The 12,414-nt window shown below is 34.4% G+C and overlaps 1 protein-coding gene across 1 annotated transcript in view; it reads left to right on the top strand.

Annotated features, from left to right (window-relative positions):
• The window catches only part of SHC3 (SHC adaptor protein 3), a 172,268-nt gene extending 163,661 nt beyond the window's left edge, over nt 1–8,607 (top strand). Inside the window, exon 12 of the mRNA XM_036742329.1 lies at nt 7,163–8,607. Coding sequence (XP_036598224.1) covers nt 7,163–7,291 — 129 coding nt within the window. The 3' untranslated portion in view covers nt 7,292–8,607. The remainder of the gene's footprint in view (nt 1–7,162) is intronic.
• Nucleotides 8,608–12,414: the final 3,807 nt, after the last annotated feature.

Below are 12,414 nucleotides of genomic sequence, written 5' to 3'. Positions count from 1 at the left end.
CTTCTTGCTTGAAATCTGTTATTGATAATGGTGAGTTTTAGATTATGGTTTGGGAATCCTGCAGGTTCCAGAAAGATTTGTGGAGGGGTACATGGGATCAAAACTATTTTCATACTAATACTGAGACATTTTAATTTTAATACAGTAAGAATTGATAGTTATAACCTACATAAACAAAAAGTCTTTGTGGAGTCCTTAATAATTTTAAGGTTTTAATGGGTGCTGGCACCAAAAAAATTTGAGAACCACTGATCTACGATAATCTCGTAGGTTCCTTTTGGCAATAAATGCTGATTCTCTAATAGTATCAATTTTTCAGCAAAGAAGGCTGTTGTTATTCTGTTGTCCACCAGAGGACAGTGAAAGAACAGTTATCCTCAAGATTTAGCTGCATTGCAGAAGGGATCTCTGAATTAATGAACACTTTTGCTTTGACTCCTGCAGAAGCAGCAACCAATGATGAGCAGCAAAATTTCCTAGCCTGCATGGCTTCAGAATAATTTTATTTTTTTTGCCAAACATATGTATCAAATTATGTAATATAAAATAGACATCAAGATATAGGTCCTTAGAGAATGGGGACAAGGGACAATGGGAAGAAGGACCATCCTGCAACATTCAAAAGGGTAAAGAAGGGATCTTTCTTACCATTGCTTTTTATGTTTGTGTATTAGTGCCAGTGTAACTTGTCCCCATGCTATGTTCTCTTATCTTCAATTTTTAAAATTTATTTCTGGGCCCGAGGAGGCCTTTTTCTTTCCAGAGAAAAAGAGAGTAAATTTGCACATTTCATGATTTACACATATCATTTCATTTGTTCTTCACCAAAAACCCATGAGTTAGATGCTATTATCACTCTCATTTTATAGGTAAGGAAATTGAGGATGATAAAGTTTAAGGGAGTTGCCCATTTTTTTTGGAGGCAATTGGGTTTAAGTGACTTGCCCAGGGTTACACAACTAGTAATTGTCTGAGGCCAGATTTAAGTTCAGGTTTTCCCAACTCCAAGGACAATGCACTATTCACTTAGCCACGTAGCTGCCCCCAAACTTAGGTCTTCTTGACTCCCAGTCCACCTTTATATCTGCTACATTGTATTGCCTCTGTGGTGTGTGTGTGTGTGTGTGTGTGTGTGTGTGTGCGCGCGCGCGCGCGAGCGCATGCAGGCACACATGCATAATTACTGTGAATGAAATTTTGTATGCTTTATGTAGTATAATCACACATTTTATCTCTAAGTAATATTGATACAAAAATACAAAATAAAATATTGATAAAGAGGCTTCAGCGCATATTAAAAGGGATTATTCATTATGACCAAGTTAAATGCATACCAAGAATTGAGGGATGATTTAAAATTAGGAAAACGACAAACACAATAGGCCATTTTATTAATAGGAACAATAAAAATTACATAATTGTGTCAATAGATACAGAAAAAAATTTTGACAAAATACAGCACCCATTTGTATTAAAAAAGGTAGAAAGACCTAGTTAATCTTTATTAAATAATGTTCTTGATTTTAGATAGATACTACTTGACATATTAAGGAAACACCAATTTCTTTCTCTGCTTTTTAATATATTTTCTATCAAATAAGCATATTTTGTGATAAATTTTTCCTGTATCTATTTATATAGTCATATGATCTTTGTTCTTGCTATGTGTGTTTGATTATATTTATAGTTTTCCTAGTTTGATCCAATTCTACATTCCTGGTGTAAATCCAACCTGGATGTAGTGTATAATCTTTTTGATAAGGTGCTATAATCTCTTTGATAATATATTAATTAAACTGTGTTTATATTTATTAGAATTATTGGTTTAGAGTTTTCTCATTTGTGAATATTTTTTTTCTTTTTGGGATATTTAAATTCTCTCTTGTTCTTTCAATCTGGGAATTTTGTACTTTTGTAAATATTTATTCATTTCATTTAAGTTGTTGGTTTTGCTGGAATATATTTGAGCAAAATAGTTTTTAATAATTACCTTTATTTCCTCTTCATTTGTTGCAAATTTCCCTGTTTCATTTTGGTACTGCTAATTTGATTTTCTTCTTTCTTTTAAAAAAAACTATTTGCTTTTGATAATTTACTTCATTTTTTCAAAAAGCATCTGCGGCTGTTTTTTTTTTTTACTAATTCATCAAATTTTTTATTAGTCTCTGATTTTCAGAATTTCTATTTTGGTGGTTAATTAGTTTTTAAAAATCTGTTGATTTTAAATTTTTTTAGTTGCATACTCAATTAATTGGTCTATTCTTTATTTTGTTGATGAAAGTGTTTAGTGACATAAATTTTCCACTAGGTAGTACTTTGATTGTGTCCAAAAATTTGAGTGTGTTGTCTCATTGTCATATTCTTTGATGAAATTATCTAATGTTTCTGTGACTTGTTTTGTGATTCATCAGTTTCTTAGGCTTTAATTATTTGGTCTTTGATTAATTTATAATATTTTTAACAGACATTTACTAAATATAAATTTTTATTTTGCTGTGGTCAGTAAAGGATTTGTTTAATATTTCTGCTTTTCTGTATGTGTTTATTAATGAGGTTTTATGCCCTAATACATGATCAGTTTTTGTAAATGTATAATAATACACTGCTAAGAAATATAGATGGATAGATAGATATGCACATATATTTATCTGTATACACACACATTCATTTCCATTCCCATTTAGTAATTGCCAGAGATAAATCATAACACATCCTTCTAAAATTCTATTTGGATAATTAAATTCCTTTTTGTTGATCTTTCTGTTAGATTTATCTATATTCAGAAAAAGAACACTGAGGTTCCCAACTACTATAGTTTTGCTGCTTCTTTCTCCTGTAACTCATTTAGTTTTCCTTTAAGTATTTAAATGCTATATCATCCAATGGACATATGTTAAGTATTGATTTTAATTCATTATCTATGCTTCCTTTAAGCATTCCTGGGTATGCTTAATCCCATAGTATTCCTTGTTTATTTTTTTCAAGTATGTCTATTTTTGCATTTGCCTTGTCTGAGATACTAATTGCTATATCTGATTTTTTGAGTTAAACTGAAGCATTTTTTTTTTTGCTTCAGCCCCATATTTCAATTCTGTATAAATCTTTATGTTTTAAACATGTTTTTTTAAATAAGCAATACATTTTTGGATTCTGTTTTCTAATTTATTCTGTTATGCTCTTTCATTTTATTGGTAAATTCATCCCATTTAGTTCATAGTTGTGATTATTAATTGTGAATTCCTGTCCTCTTGTATTTTTTTCATCTCTGTTCCCTGGTTGCCCCTTGACAAAGAAAAAAGATGGTGATGAAATAGGAGTGAGTAATTCACTAGTGGGGCAGCTAGGTGGTGCAGCAGATAGAGTGCTGGACTGGAATCAGGAAGACTCGTCTTACTGAGTTAAAATCTGTCCTCACACTTATTAGCTGGGTAACCCTGTTCAAGTCATTTAACCCTGTTTGCCTTAGTTTCCTCATCTATAAGATGAGGTGGAGAAGGAAATGACAAATCACCCCAGTATCTTTGCCAAGAAAACCCCAAGTGGGGATCATGAAGAGTAGGACATGACTGAAAATGGCTGAACAACAATTTATTAGTGATTGGTTCTTCATGTACACCTGTTCCCCTGCCCTTCTTTTCTTCCCTTTGTCCACACATCAACCTCAGGTTTTTACATTTTTGCTTTCCTTTTAAGCCTTTCTTCATGATCTGTTCTCTAAGGTTGTAATTTGTTTTGCTTATGAGCAAGTCACCCTTTATTGAATTCCCCTCTCTTCCTTTCCTAGTTTTCTTCTATTCCCTTTAGTTGACTGTATCTATACACCAAACTTGTGTGTATGTCTTTTCTTCCCTCTTTTGACTGGTTCACATAAGAACAAGGGTCAAGTGATGCTTGTTTCCCTACTCTTTCTTCTTTGTTTATATAGTTTTCTATTTGTGCAGCCATATCAATTTGAAAGAAAGTTCCAAACCTCCCTTCTTTTCTTTGCTAGTGTATTCTTTTCTCCCTTCCTTTTCATTCATCTTTTAAGATCACCAGAACATAACAAAACCAACTACCAGGACTTTTGTCTTATTTAGTTTAATGACATCAGAGTTCTGAGGTGACACTTTTTTATTTGTCACCTATTAGAATATAAACACTCATCCTTCTATAGTCCCTCTCAGTCTCTCAAAAATGTTTGCATTTCAACGCAATTTTTCTAATAATCTCTGATCTTTTCATCAGGAATGCTTGGAAGTCCCTCTTTTCATTAAAGGTCCTTTTCCCTCCCCTCTCCCCAGAGGATTATATTCAGTTTTTCTGGGTAAATTATTCTCGGTTGCAAGCTTATATTTTTTGCTTTGGGGAATATAGTCTTCAAAGATTGTCTCTTTGTAACTGTCCAATCTTGGATGATCCTGAATGTGGCTCTTCATTATTTGAATTCACCTGTAAAATGAGGATGTTGGTCTTGATGGCCTCAGAGATCTAATTCCAGTTGTACTTGTATAATTTTATGATCATTTCCTTATTCTTGGTTCGGGTAATAACTATTACTACATTGCTTACTGTTAGCCATACCTCTTAGAAAAGCTACTGTGTCAAACACAACCCAAAGCATAGAGGAGAATTATGTTTTCATTAAGCTGCTAAGAGACTTCCAGGGACATATGCCTTGAAACAATAACACTTTAAGAGCCATAATCATCTAAGTGCTTAAACCTCTTCTGTGACAAGTCCTGGAGAAGCCACAGTGTCCTTCCTAAGTAGGCATTTGAAAGAGGAAGATGATATGTTCTTCTTCCCACTTATTTTATTTTTGTCACCCCTACATTTTACCCTACTATATCTTAAGCAATTCTCTCTGCACACTAAAATCTGGCAGCATTCAAAAAAATCTTTGCCCCCTTGGTTATTCTTCTGAAGTGTTGTAGAACAGTGGTATCAAATACAAACAGAAACAGGCCGCTAAACTGTACACAAAGATTTCTGTGGGCCATATATTGACTTAGAAAACCCTATATATGTCTTTTTCTTCTTAATATACAAACACATTAAAATAAGAGAGAAAGTATATTTTTGTTTGATATAGGTTACATTCAGGAATGTTGTGGTCATATATACCCATGTAAAGCTGCCAAAGGATATATACATGCAAATGTGGCAAGGATATAAATATGCACACTCTGCTGTAAGTGTCACTCAGCTAGAAATTCCTAATCATCACTAAAATCATATAGCTGCCTCATGCAGATCTGCTCTACTACTCAGAGCCTCTCTGTTCTCTTATGATTTTATCAGTGGAAATGATATTAAAGAAAAATGATTACCACATGCTTTGGCTGTACCCTAAGGATCAGGGAATCTTTCTTTCTGACTTGCAGCTGAAATCTTCCATATATGTTCTCTCCCTTATTAGGATGTGAGCTCCTTGAGAGCTGAAACTATCTTGCTTTTCTACTTAGCATAGAGCATGGAGTACAGTAGGTACTTAACAAATTCATCAATTCATTGCAGTCATATGCAGGAATTTTACTAAAATGAAAGCCTGCAATCCTACTCTAAGAACAACTTCAAAACCTCAGAGGGCAAATAAAGGACAGAATCAACTTGTGAAATATGTTTATATTCTGCAACAGATGTGACAAACATATGGAGTGTATGTGTGTTTGTATGTCTATCTATCTATCTATCATCTATCTGTATGTATGGATATATATATATATACACACAAACATATATACATATAAATATATGTATATGTGTACACACATGTTTATGCATATATGTGTTTGTATATGTGCGTATGTATATGTGTGTATGTGTGTATGGATAGATAGATAGATAGATAGATAGATAGATAGATAGATAGATATGCATATAAAACAAAAGGAAGCACGTCCAGCCTCTGACACATACTGATTGGCTGATCCTGGACAAATCATTTTATCTCTCAATGCTCTACGGTCTAGGCAATTCCCTAAGACAATAGATTGTAGTAGAGGAAGATTCCTCTTTGTTCCCTCTTCAGAACAATTCTCTATAATGGTGAAGTTACAGATTTAGTCCTTGTTCCTTTTCTTGTTGCTACAATACCAGTTTCAATAGCCAGAGACACTCTCAATACTGTTAGGGTATTTTAAAGAAGTAATAGAATTGAGGCGATGACAGTTCCCTGTCATTCTGTTGAAACTGAGCTGTCAAGTCTGAAGAGACACCGAGTGAAGTACAAAGAGATAGAGGATGAAGATAAATTATTTTCTGAAAAAAAAAACTGTTTTCACCTTTTTCCTGTGAAGAAATATTTATGAAGAGAGTTATTGAAAGATTTTGGCTGCCATCAAATGAGATAATATTTGTAAAGGGTGTAGCACACTGCCTCACTCATACTAGATGCTTAATAAATGCTTATTTTTTCTCTTATTTCTGATCCTGAGAAAGCTTAATGGTGGAACTATATTCCAGAATTGAGGAAGTCAGTAGTTCATGTGGTGGTAACTCTTGTCCTGGTTGCTATGTTTATCAGCCAAAATGGTGTAAATAATTATAATTGTAATCTTTTTTGTTTGTTACACTAGCAAGAAATAACACAGCCAGTGACCTTGATGTTTATTTAAGTCTATGTTAGAAGGTTTCACATAGGCATACACTGAGTGGGGGAGAGGCAAATGCTTATGGGTTTATTAAATATGAGATATTTTATAAATTCATCTAGCCTCTTTGTAAATAAAAATTTCAAATTCTCAGAACTGCTACATGGGACATGAAGGTGATCATGATAACCTTTGAATGGAGATGTAAATACAAGGAGAAAAGGTTGGACTAGATTAGTGTGGTACAGTGAAAAGAATGCTAGATTTGTAGTCAGAAGACCTGATTTTTTTACCTAACTCTACAAATTCATATTTCTGTGATATTTTGGTTAAGTATTTAACTTCTGCGGACCCGTTTCTTCATCTGTAAAATGAAGAACGAGACTAGATAACACCCATTACCCAGTACCACTCCAAATCTATGCAAGATGCTTTCAGCACTAAATCCTATTATTCTAAAATAGATTGCTAAACACATCTTTGAGAGGGTTAGGATAGACATTCAGGCCTACTGACTGACTTTCAAGTTCAGTATTGTGTTTACTCTGCTTTCTGAGTTAATATGTAACCTTTAATCTCACATGTAGGTTCGAACAAAGGACCAAGTTTTTGACAGCATAAGTCATCTCATCAACCATCATCTTGAGAACAATTTGCCCATAATATCAGCTGGGAGTGAACTCTGCCTTCAGCAGCCTGTGCAAAGGAAACAGTGACCTTTCAGCAACTTAAAATCTCTGTCTTCTGTGAGCTTTGTTTACTGATCATTGCATACATGAGACCATTGAAATCCAAAGTGCATTCTTGATTGCTTTGTCTCTCATCTTGGGAAGACCAGGCAAGTCAGAAATTGGTAATGCATGGGGCTTAATAAAACTGTAAACTTTCTTAAAATATGATTTTAATAATATTGTTCCAGTCCCTTTGTGTGCATTTTGAGGTGTACATCTCATACATCCTGTGCAAATACAATCTCTGCATATATTTATAAAGTCTGTGAAAAATAAGACTAATATTATTTGATGTATATTTTTAACTAAAAAAAGTTCATTGTGATTGTTGAGGTGAAAATGTAATTGGACTGTTTTATTCCATTGAGAAAACTCAATAAGCAAAATGTTACTTTTAATTTAGTGAAAAGATGTCACTTAGGTTGACTGGTAAAGAAGGAACAGGTCAGGTCATACTGATATCTGGAAATTTTTGTCTGGATCTGTGTTTGAAGCATTATAAAAAGCATTTTCTTTTTACGATAAAGAATTTTAATTCCCCCAAGATGCTTGTACTTTGCTCTGACAATGACACGGTATGATCTCTGTGTAAGCATTTGTTTTCCTCAATAATAGGTACCATATACTGCAATTTAATAAACAGAAATCACTTTATAGTTATAAATGTAACTCATTGACTGGAATGAAGTTGCTGGTTACCAGTGTTCCTAATTATCATGTACCAGGTGGTTAGGACTCAAATAAAGGCCTAAGGCCCAAAGGACCTAATGTCCTTTGCTCATATGGGACAAAGCGAGCCTTCTCGGTGTCAGGTCTTAGTTTTAATTCCTTCTCTCTCCCCTCCACCCTTCTAATGATAAAACTGTCAGTGTTGATGACATGGACTGAAATCTTGTTAGTTTCTTTTATCATTCTAAATGAGGTAAAGCTTTAAGACTGCCTTGATTACTGATTAGTGCATTTTCTGGTTTTCTTTTGTTCCCCCTTATGTTTAGCAGAAGGAAAAAGAGGGACCAAAGTGATATTTTTTGGCAGGCAGAGGTATATGTACTAGAGAATTTGTGAGCTAACTATGAAACATCAGTTCTTCTTATTTTTTTATAATAGTATTTTATTTTTCCCAATTACATGTGAAAACAATTTTTAGCATTAATTGGTACAAGATTTTGAGTTCAAAATTTTTCTCCCTTCTTCCCCTCCCCTCTTCCTAAAATGGTAGGCAATTTTATGTAGGTTATACATGTGCTATAATGTAAAACATATTTCCATCTTAGTCACAGTTGTGAAAGAAGAAACAGAATAAAAGGAAAAAAATCACAAAAAGAATAAACTGAAAAAAGTATGCTTTGATCTGCATTCAGAGTCCATCAGTTCTTTATCTGGATGTAGATAGCATTTTCCTTTATGAGTCATTTGTACTTGTCTTGGAACATTGTGTTACTGAGAAGAGCTGAGTTATTTATAGTTGATCATCACACAATGTTGCTGATATTGTGTACATTGTTTTTCTGATTCTGCTCATTTCACTTTGCATCAGTTCATACAAGTTTTTCTGAAATTTGTGTGTTTGTCATTTCTTATTGCACAATAGTATTCCATTACATTCATATACCACGGCTTGTTCAGCCATTCCTCAAATGATGGGTATCCCCTCAATTTCCAATATTTTGCCACCATGAAAATGGCTGCTATAAATATTTTTGCACATGTAGGTCTTTTCCCCTTTTTTATGATCTCTTTGGGATGCAGACCTAGTAGTGTTATTTTAGGATCAAAGGGTATGCACAGTTTGATTGCCAAATAGTTGTCAAGAATGGTTGGATTGGTTCACAACAGTGCATTAGTTTCCCAATTTTCCCACATCCTCTCCAACATTTATCACTTTTCTTTCTTGTTATATTAACTGATCTGATAGGTGTGAGGTGATATCTCAGAGTTGCTTTAATTTGTATTTCTCTGATCAAAAGTGATTTAGGGCACTTCTTCTTGTGCTTATAGATAGGTTTAATTTCTTCATCTAAAAAATGCCTGTTCATAACCTTTGACCATTTATCCGTTGAAGAATGGCTTGTATTCTTATAAATTTGACTTAGCTCTCTCTATATTTCAGAAATGAGGCCTTTATCAGAGATACTTACTATAAAGACTGTTTCCTAGCTTTTTGTTTTTCTTCTAATCTTGATTGCATTGGTTTTGTTTGTGCAAAAGCCTTTTAATTTAATACAATCCAAATTATCTATTTTACATTTCATAACGCTCTCTATATCTTATTTGCTCATGAACCTGTAACTCACTTAACTTCTCCTTTAAGAATTTAGATGATATACCAGTTGGTGCATATATGTCTAGTATTCATATTACTTTATTGTCTATGGTACCTTTTAGCAACATGCAGTTTCCTTTTAATTATGTCTATTTTTGCTTTTGCTTTGTCTGAGATCAGGATTGCTACCCTTCCTTTTTTTTAACTTCAGCTGAAGCATAATAGATTCTGCTCCAGCCCCTTACCTTTACTTGCTGTGTTATCTTTCTGTTTCAAGTATGTTTCTTGTAAGCAATATGTTGTAGGATTCTGGTATTTGATCCACTCTGCTATCCACTTCTGTTTTATGGAAGAGTTTATTCCATTCTCATGCATAGTTATGATTACTAACTGTATATTTTCCCCCATCCTATGTTTCCTCCTCTTTGTGCTCTCTCTTTTTTCACCTTTTCTCTCCTCTATAGTGTTCTGGTTCTGTCTACTGTCCCCTGCACTCTGCCCTTTCTTCTGTCAGTCCCCCACCCTTTACTTAATCTCCTCTTCTCCTACTTTCCTGTCAGGTAAGATAGATTTCTATATTCAACTGATTGTATATATTATTCCCTCTTTAGCCAATACTAATGAGCATAAGGTGCAAGCCATGCCGATAGCCCCTCTCTCATCTTTCCCTCTACTTTAATAGATTTGTCACACCTCTTCAAGAGAAATAATTAACTCCATTCCACCTCTCCCTTCCTTCTGTACCCAGTGTACTCCACTTTTTCATTCCTTAACTATTTTTTATGTCATTCCCTTAAATTTACCTTATACCTGTACCCTCTGTCTAGGTATATTCCTTCTAGCTATACTGTTAGTGATACAATTTTTTTAAAATTACTAATATCTTCTTCCCATGTAAAGATGCAAACAGTTCAGTTCCATTGAATTCCTCATCTTTTCTTTTCCTTTTTTACCTTGGGCATTGATATTGGAGATCAAACTTTTTGTTCACTTCTGTTCTTCTCCTTATTAAAGCTTTAAATCCTTCTATTTCATTGAGCAGCCATTTTCCCCTTGATATAGATGATAATTGTCAAAATGCCTATGTGGTTCTGTATTGCAAAGTATGTCTACATTGTTATTATTGCCTTACTGATACATGTATTGTGCTTAATTTTGCCAGGTAGGTGATTCCTGGTTGTAATCCTAGTTCCTTTGCCTTCCAGAACAACACGTTCCATGACCTCCAGTCCTTTAATATTGCAGCTGCTAAGTCCTGTTTAATCTTGATTGTAGCTTCCCAATATTTGAATTGTTTCTTTCTGGCCAGTTGAATCATTTCTTCTTTGACCCAATAGTTCTGTAATTTGTCTATAATGCTCCTTGGAGTTTTTATTTGTGGATCTCTTCCTTGAGGAGATTGTTGGATTCTTTCAATGCCTATATTGCCCTCTGATTCCAGGATATCATTGCAATTTTCTGATGTTTTCTCAAATTCTTTCAATTTCTTGAAAGATGCTATCCAAGTCCTCCTTTCGATTATGGCCTTTAGGTAGTCCAACTGGTGGAATCTTAATAGAGCTGCCCCCAACCTGAATATTCTAACTTCCTCATAGGTCCCACTGACCAGCAGGTCCGCTGTACCTACCTGCCCCACCCAATCTTAACTTCTTCATATATGCTTCACTGTTCAGTAGAACAACAGGTATGCCCATGAAACAGCAGGTGTGTTTATGTGGTGGGATCTCAGCCACGGCCTCTAGCTAGCCACTGTGCCTGAGCCCATTCCTCAAATTTCCCACAGAAACAGGTATGTCTATGCACTCAACCTCAACCACATTATCTATCTTGATCAGAGAAGAACACATAGCTGGCCAATCAGGAGACAGTACCACCAGGATATAGAGCAGGATACTTGACCACCAAACTGTAGAAGAGGCCCACTTTGACATAGCACCTACACAGTAATAGTAAAGAACTGACTTAGAGTGAACTTATAACATAGAGAGGCTTATTATAATGTCATTATCATATATACATACCCCCCTAAATGGATTTTTCTGTATGCATTATGGGTAACCACATATATACTTCCGCTAAGACTGGGACCCTTCCTCCATTATTTAATCCCTTAACAAACTCTCCCTACCTTTTTAATATTAATCATATTCCTACATTCTATGTAAATTGTGATTGTGTAATCAGCATCATATTCTCTATAAAATTGTATGTCTTGCCTTACTGAAGTTGCTAATTCCTCCAAGGAACTTAGCCACTTGCTAGAGCAGGAAACCACAAAACTATAACAAATCTTTCCAACTGGCTTGGAGTAGACCTGAGTCTTTGAAATTCTTTAGAGACATCCTGCTGCAACTCTACCTGACCCTCATCACAATGATTCTGATATTGTCTCTCCTGGAACTATTTTCCAGGTCAGTTGTTTTTCCCATGAGATATTTTATGTTTTCTTCCATTTTTTTCATTATTTTGAGATTGTTTGATTGATTCTTGATCAATGACTCTCAGAGTCATTAGCTTCGATTTACCCAGTTCTAAATTTTAATGAGTTATTTTCTTCAGTTAGTTTTTGTACTTCCTTTCCCATCTGGCCAATTCCACTTTTTAAGCAGTGGTTTTCTTTTTCGAAGCTGTTAACTCTTTTTTTCATAATTCTCTTGCATCACTCTCATTTCTTTTCCCAATTTTTCTTCCACCTCTCTTATATGATTTTTAAACTCCTTTTTGAGCTCTTCCATGAGTTCTCTCTAGGCTTGAGATTACTTCGTTTTTCTTTGGGGCTTTGCCCATAGGTGTTTTTGACATTTTTGTCCTTTTCTGAGTTTGTGTCTTGATCTCCCCTGTCACC

The sequence above is a fragment of the Trichosurus vulpecula genome, chromosome 1 (assembly GCF_011100635.1).
Source record: "Trichosurus vulpecula isolate mTriVul1 chromosome 1, mTriVul1.pri, whole genome shotgun sequence".
NCBI classification, from domain to species: domain Eukaryota; kingdom Metazoa; phylum Chordata; class Mammalia; order Diprotodontia; family Phalangeridae; genus Trichosurus; species Trichosurus vulpecula.
Note: the sequence above shows the minus strand (reverse complement) of the source record. Positions and strands in the feature narration are given on the sequence as shown.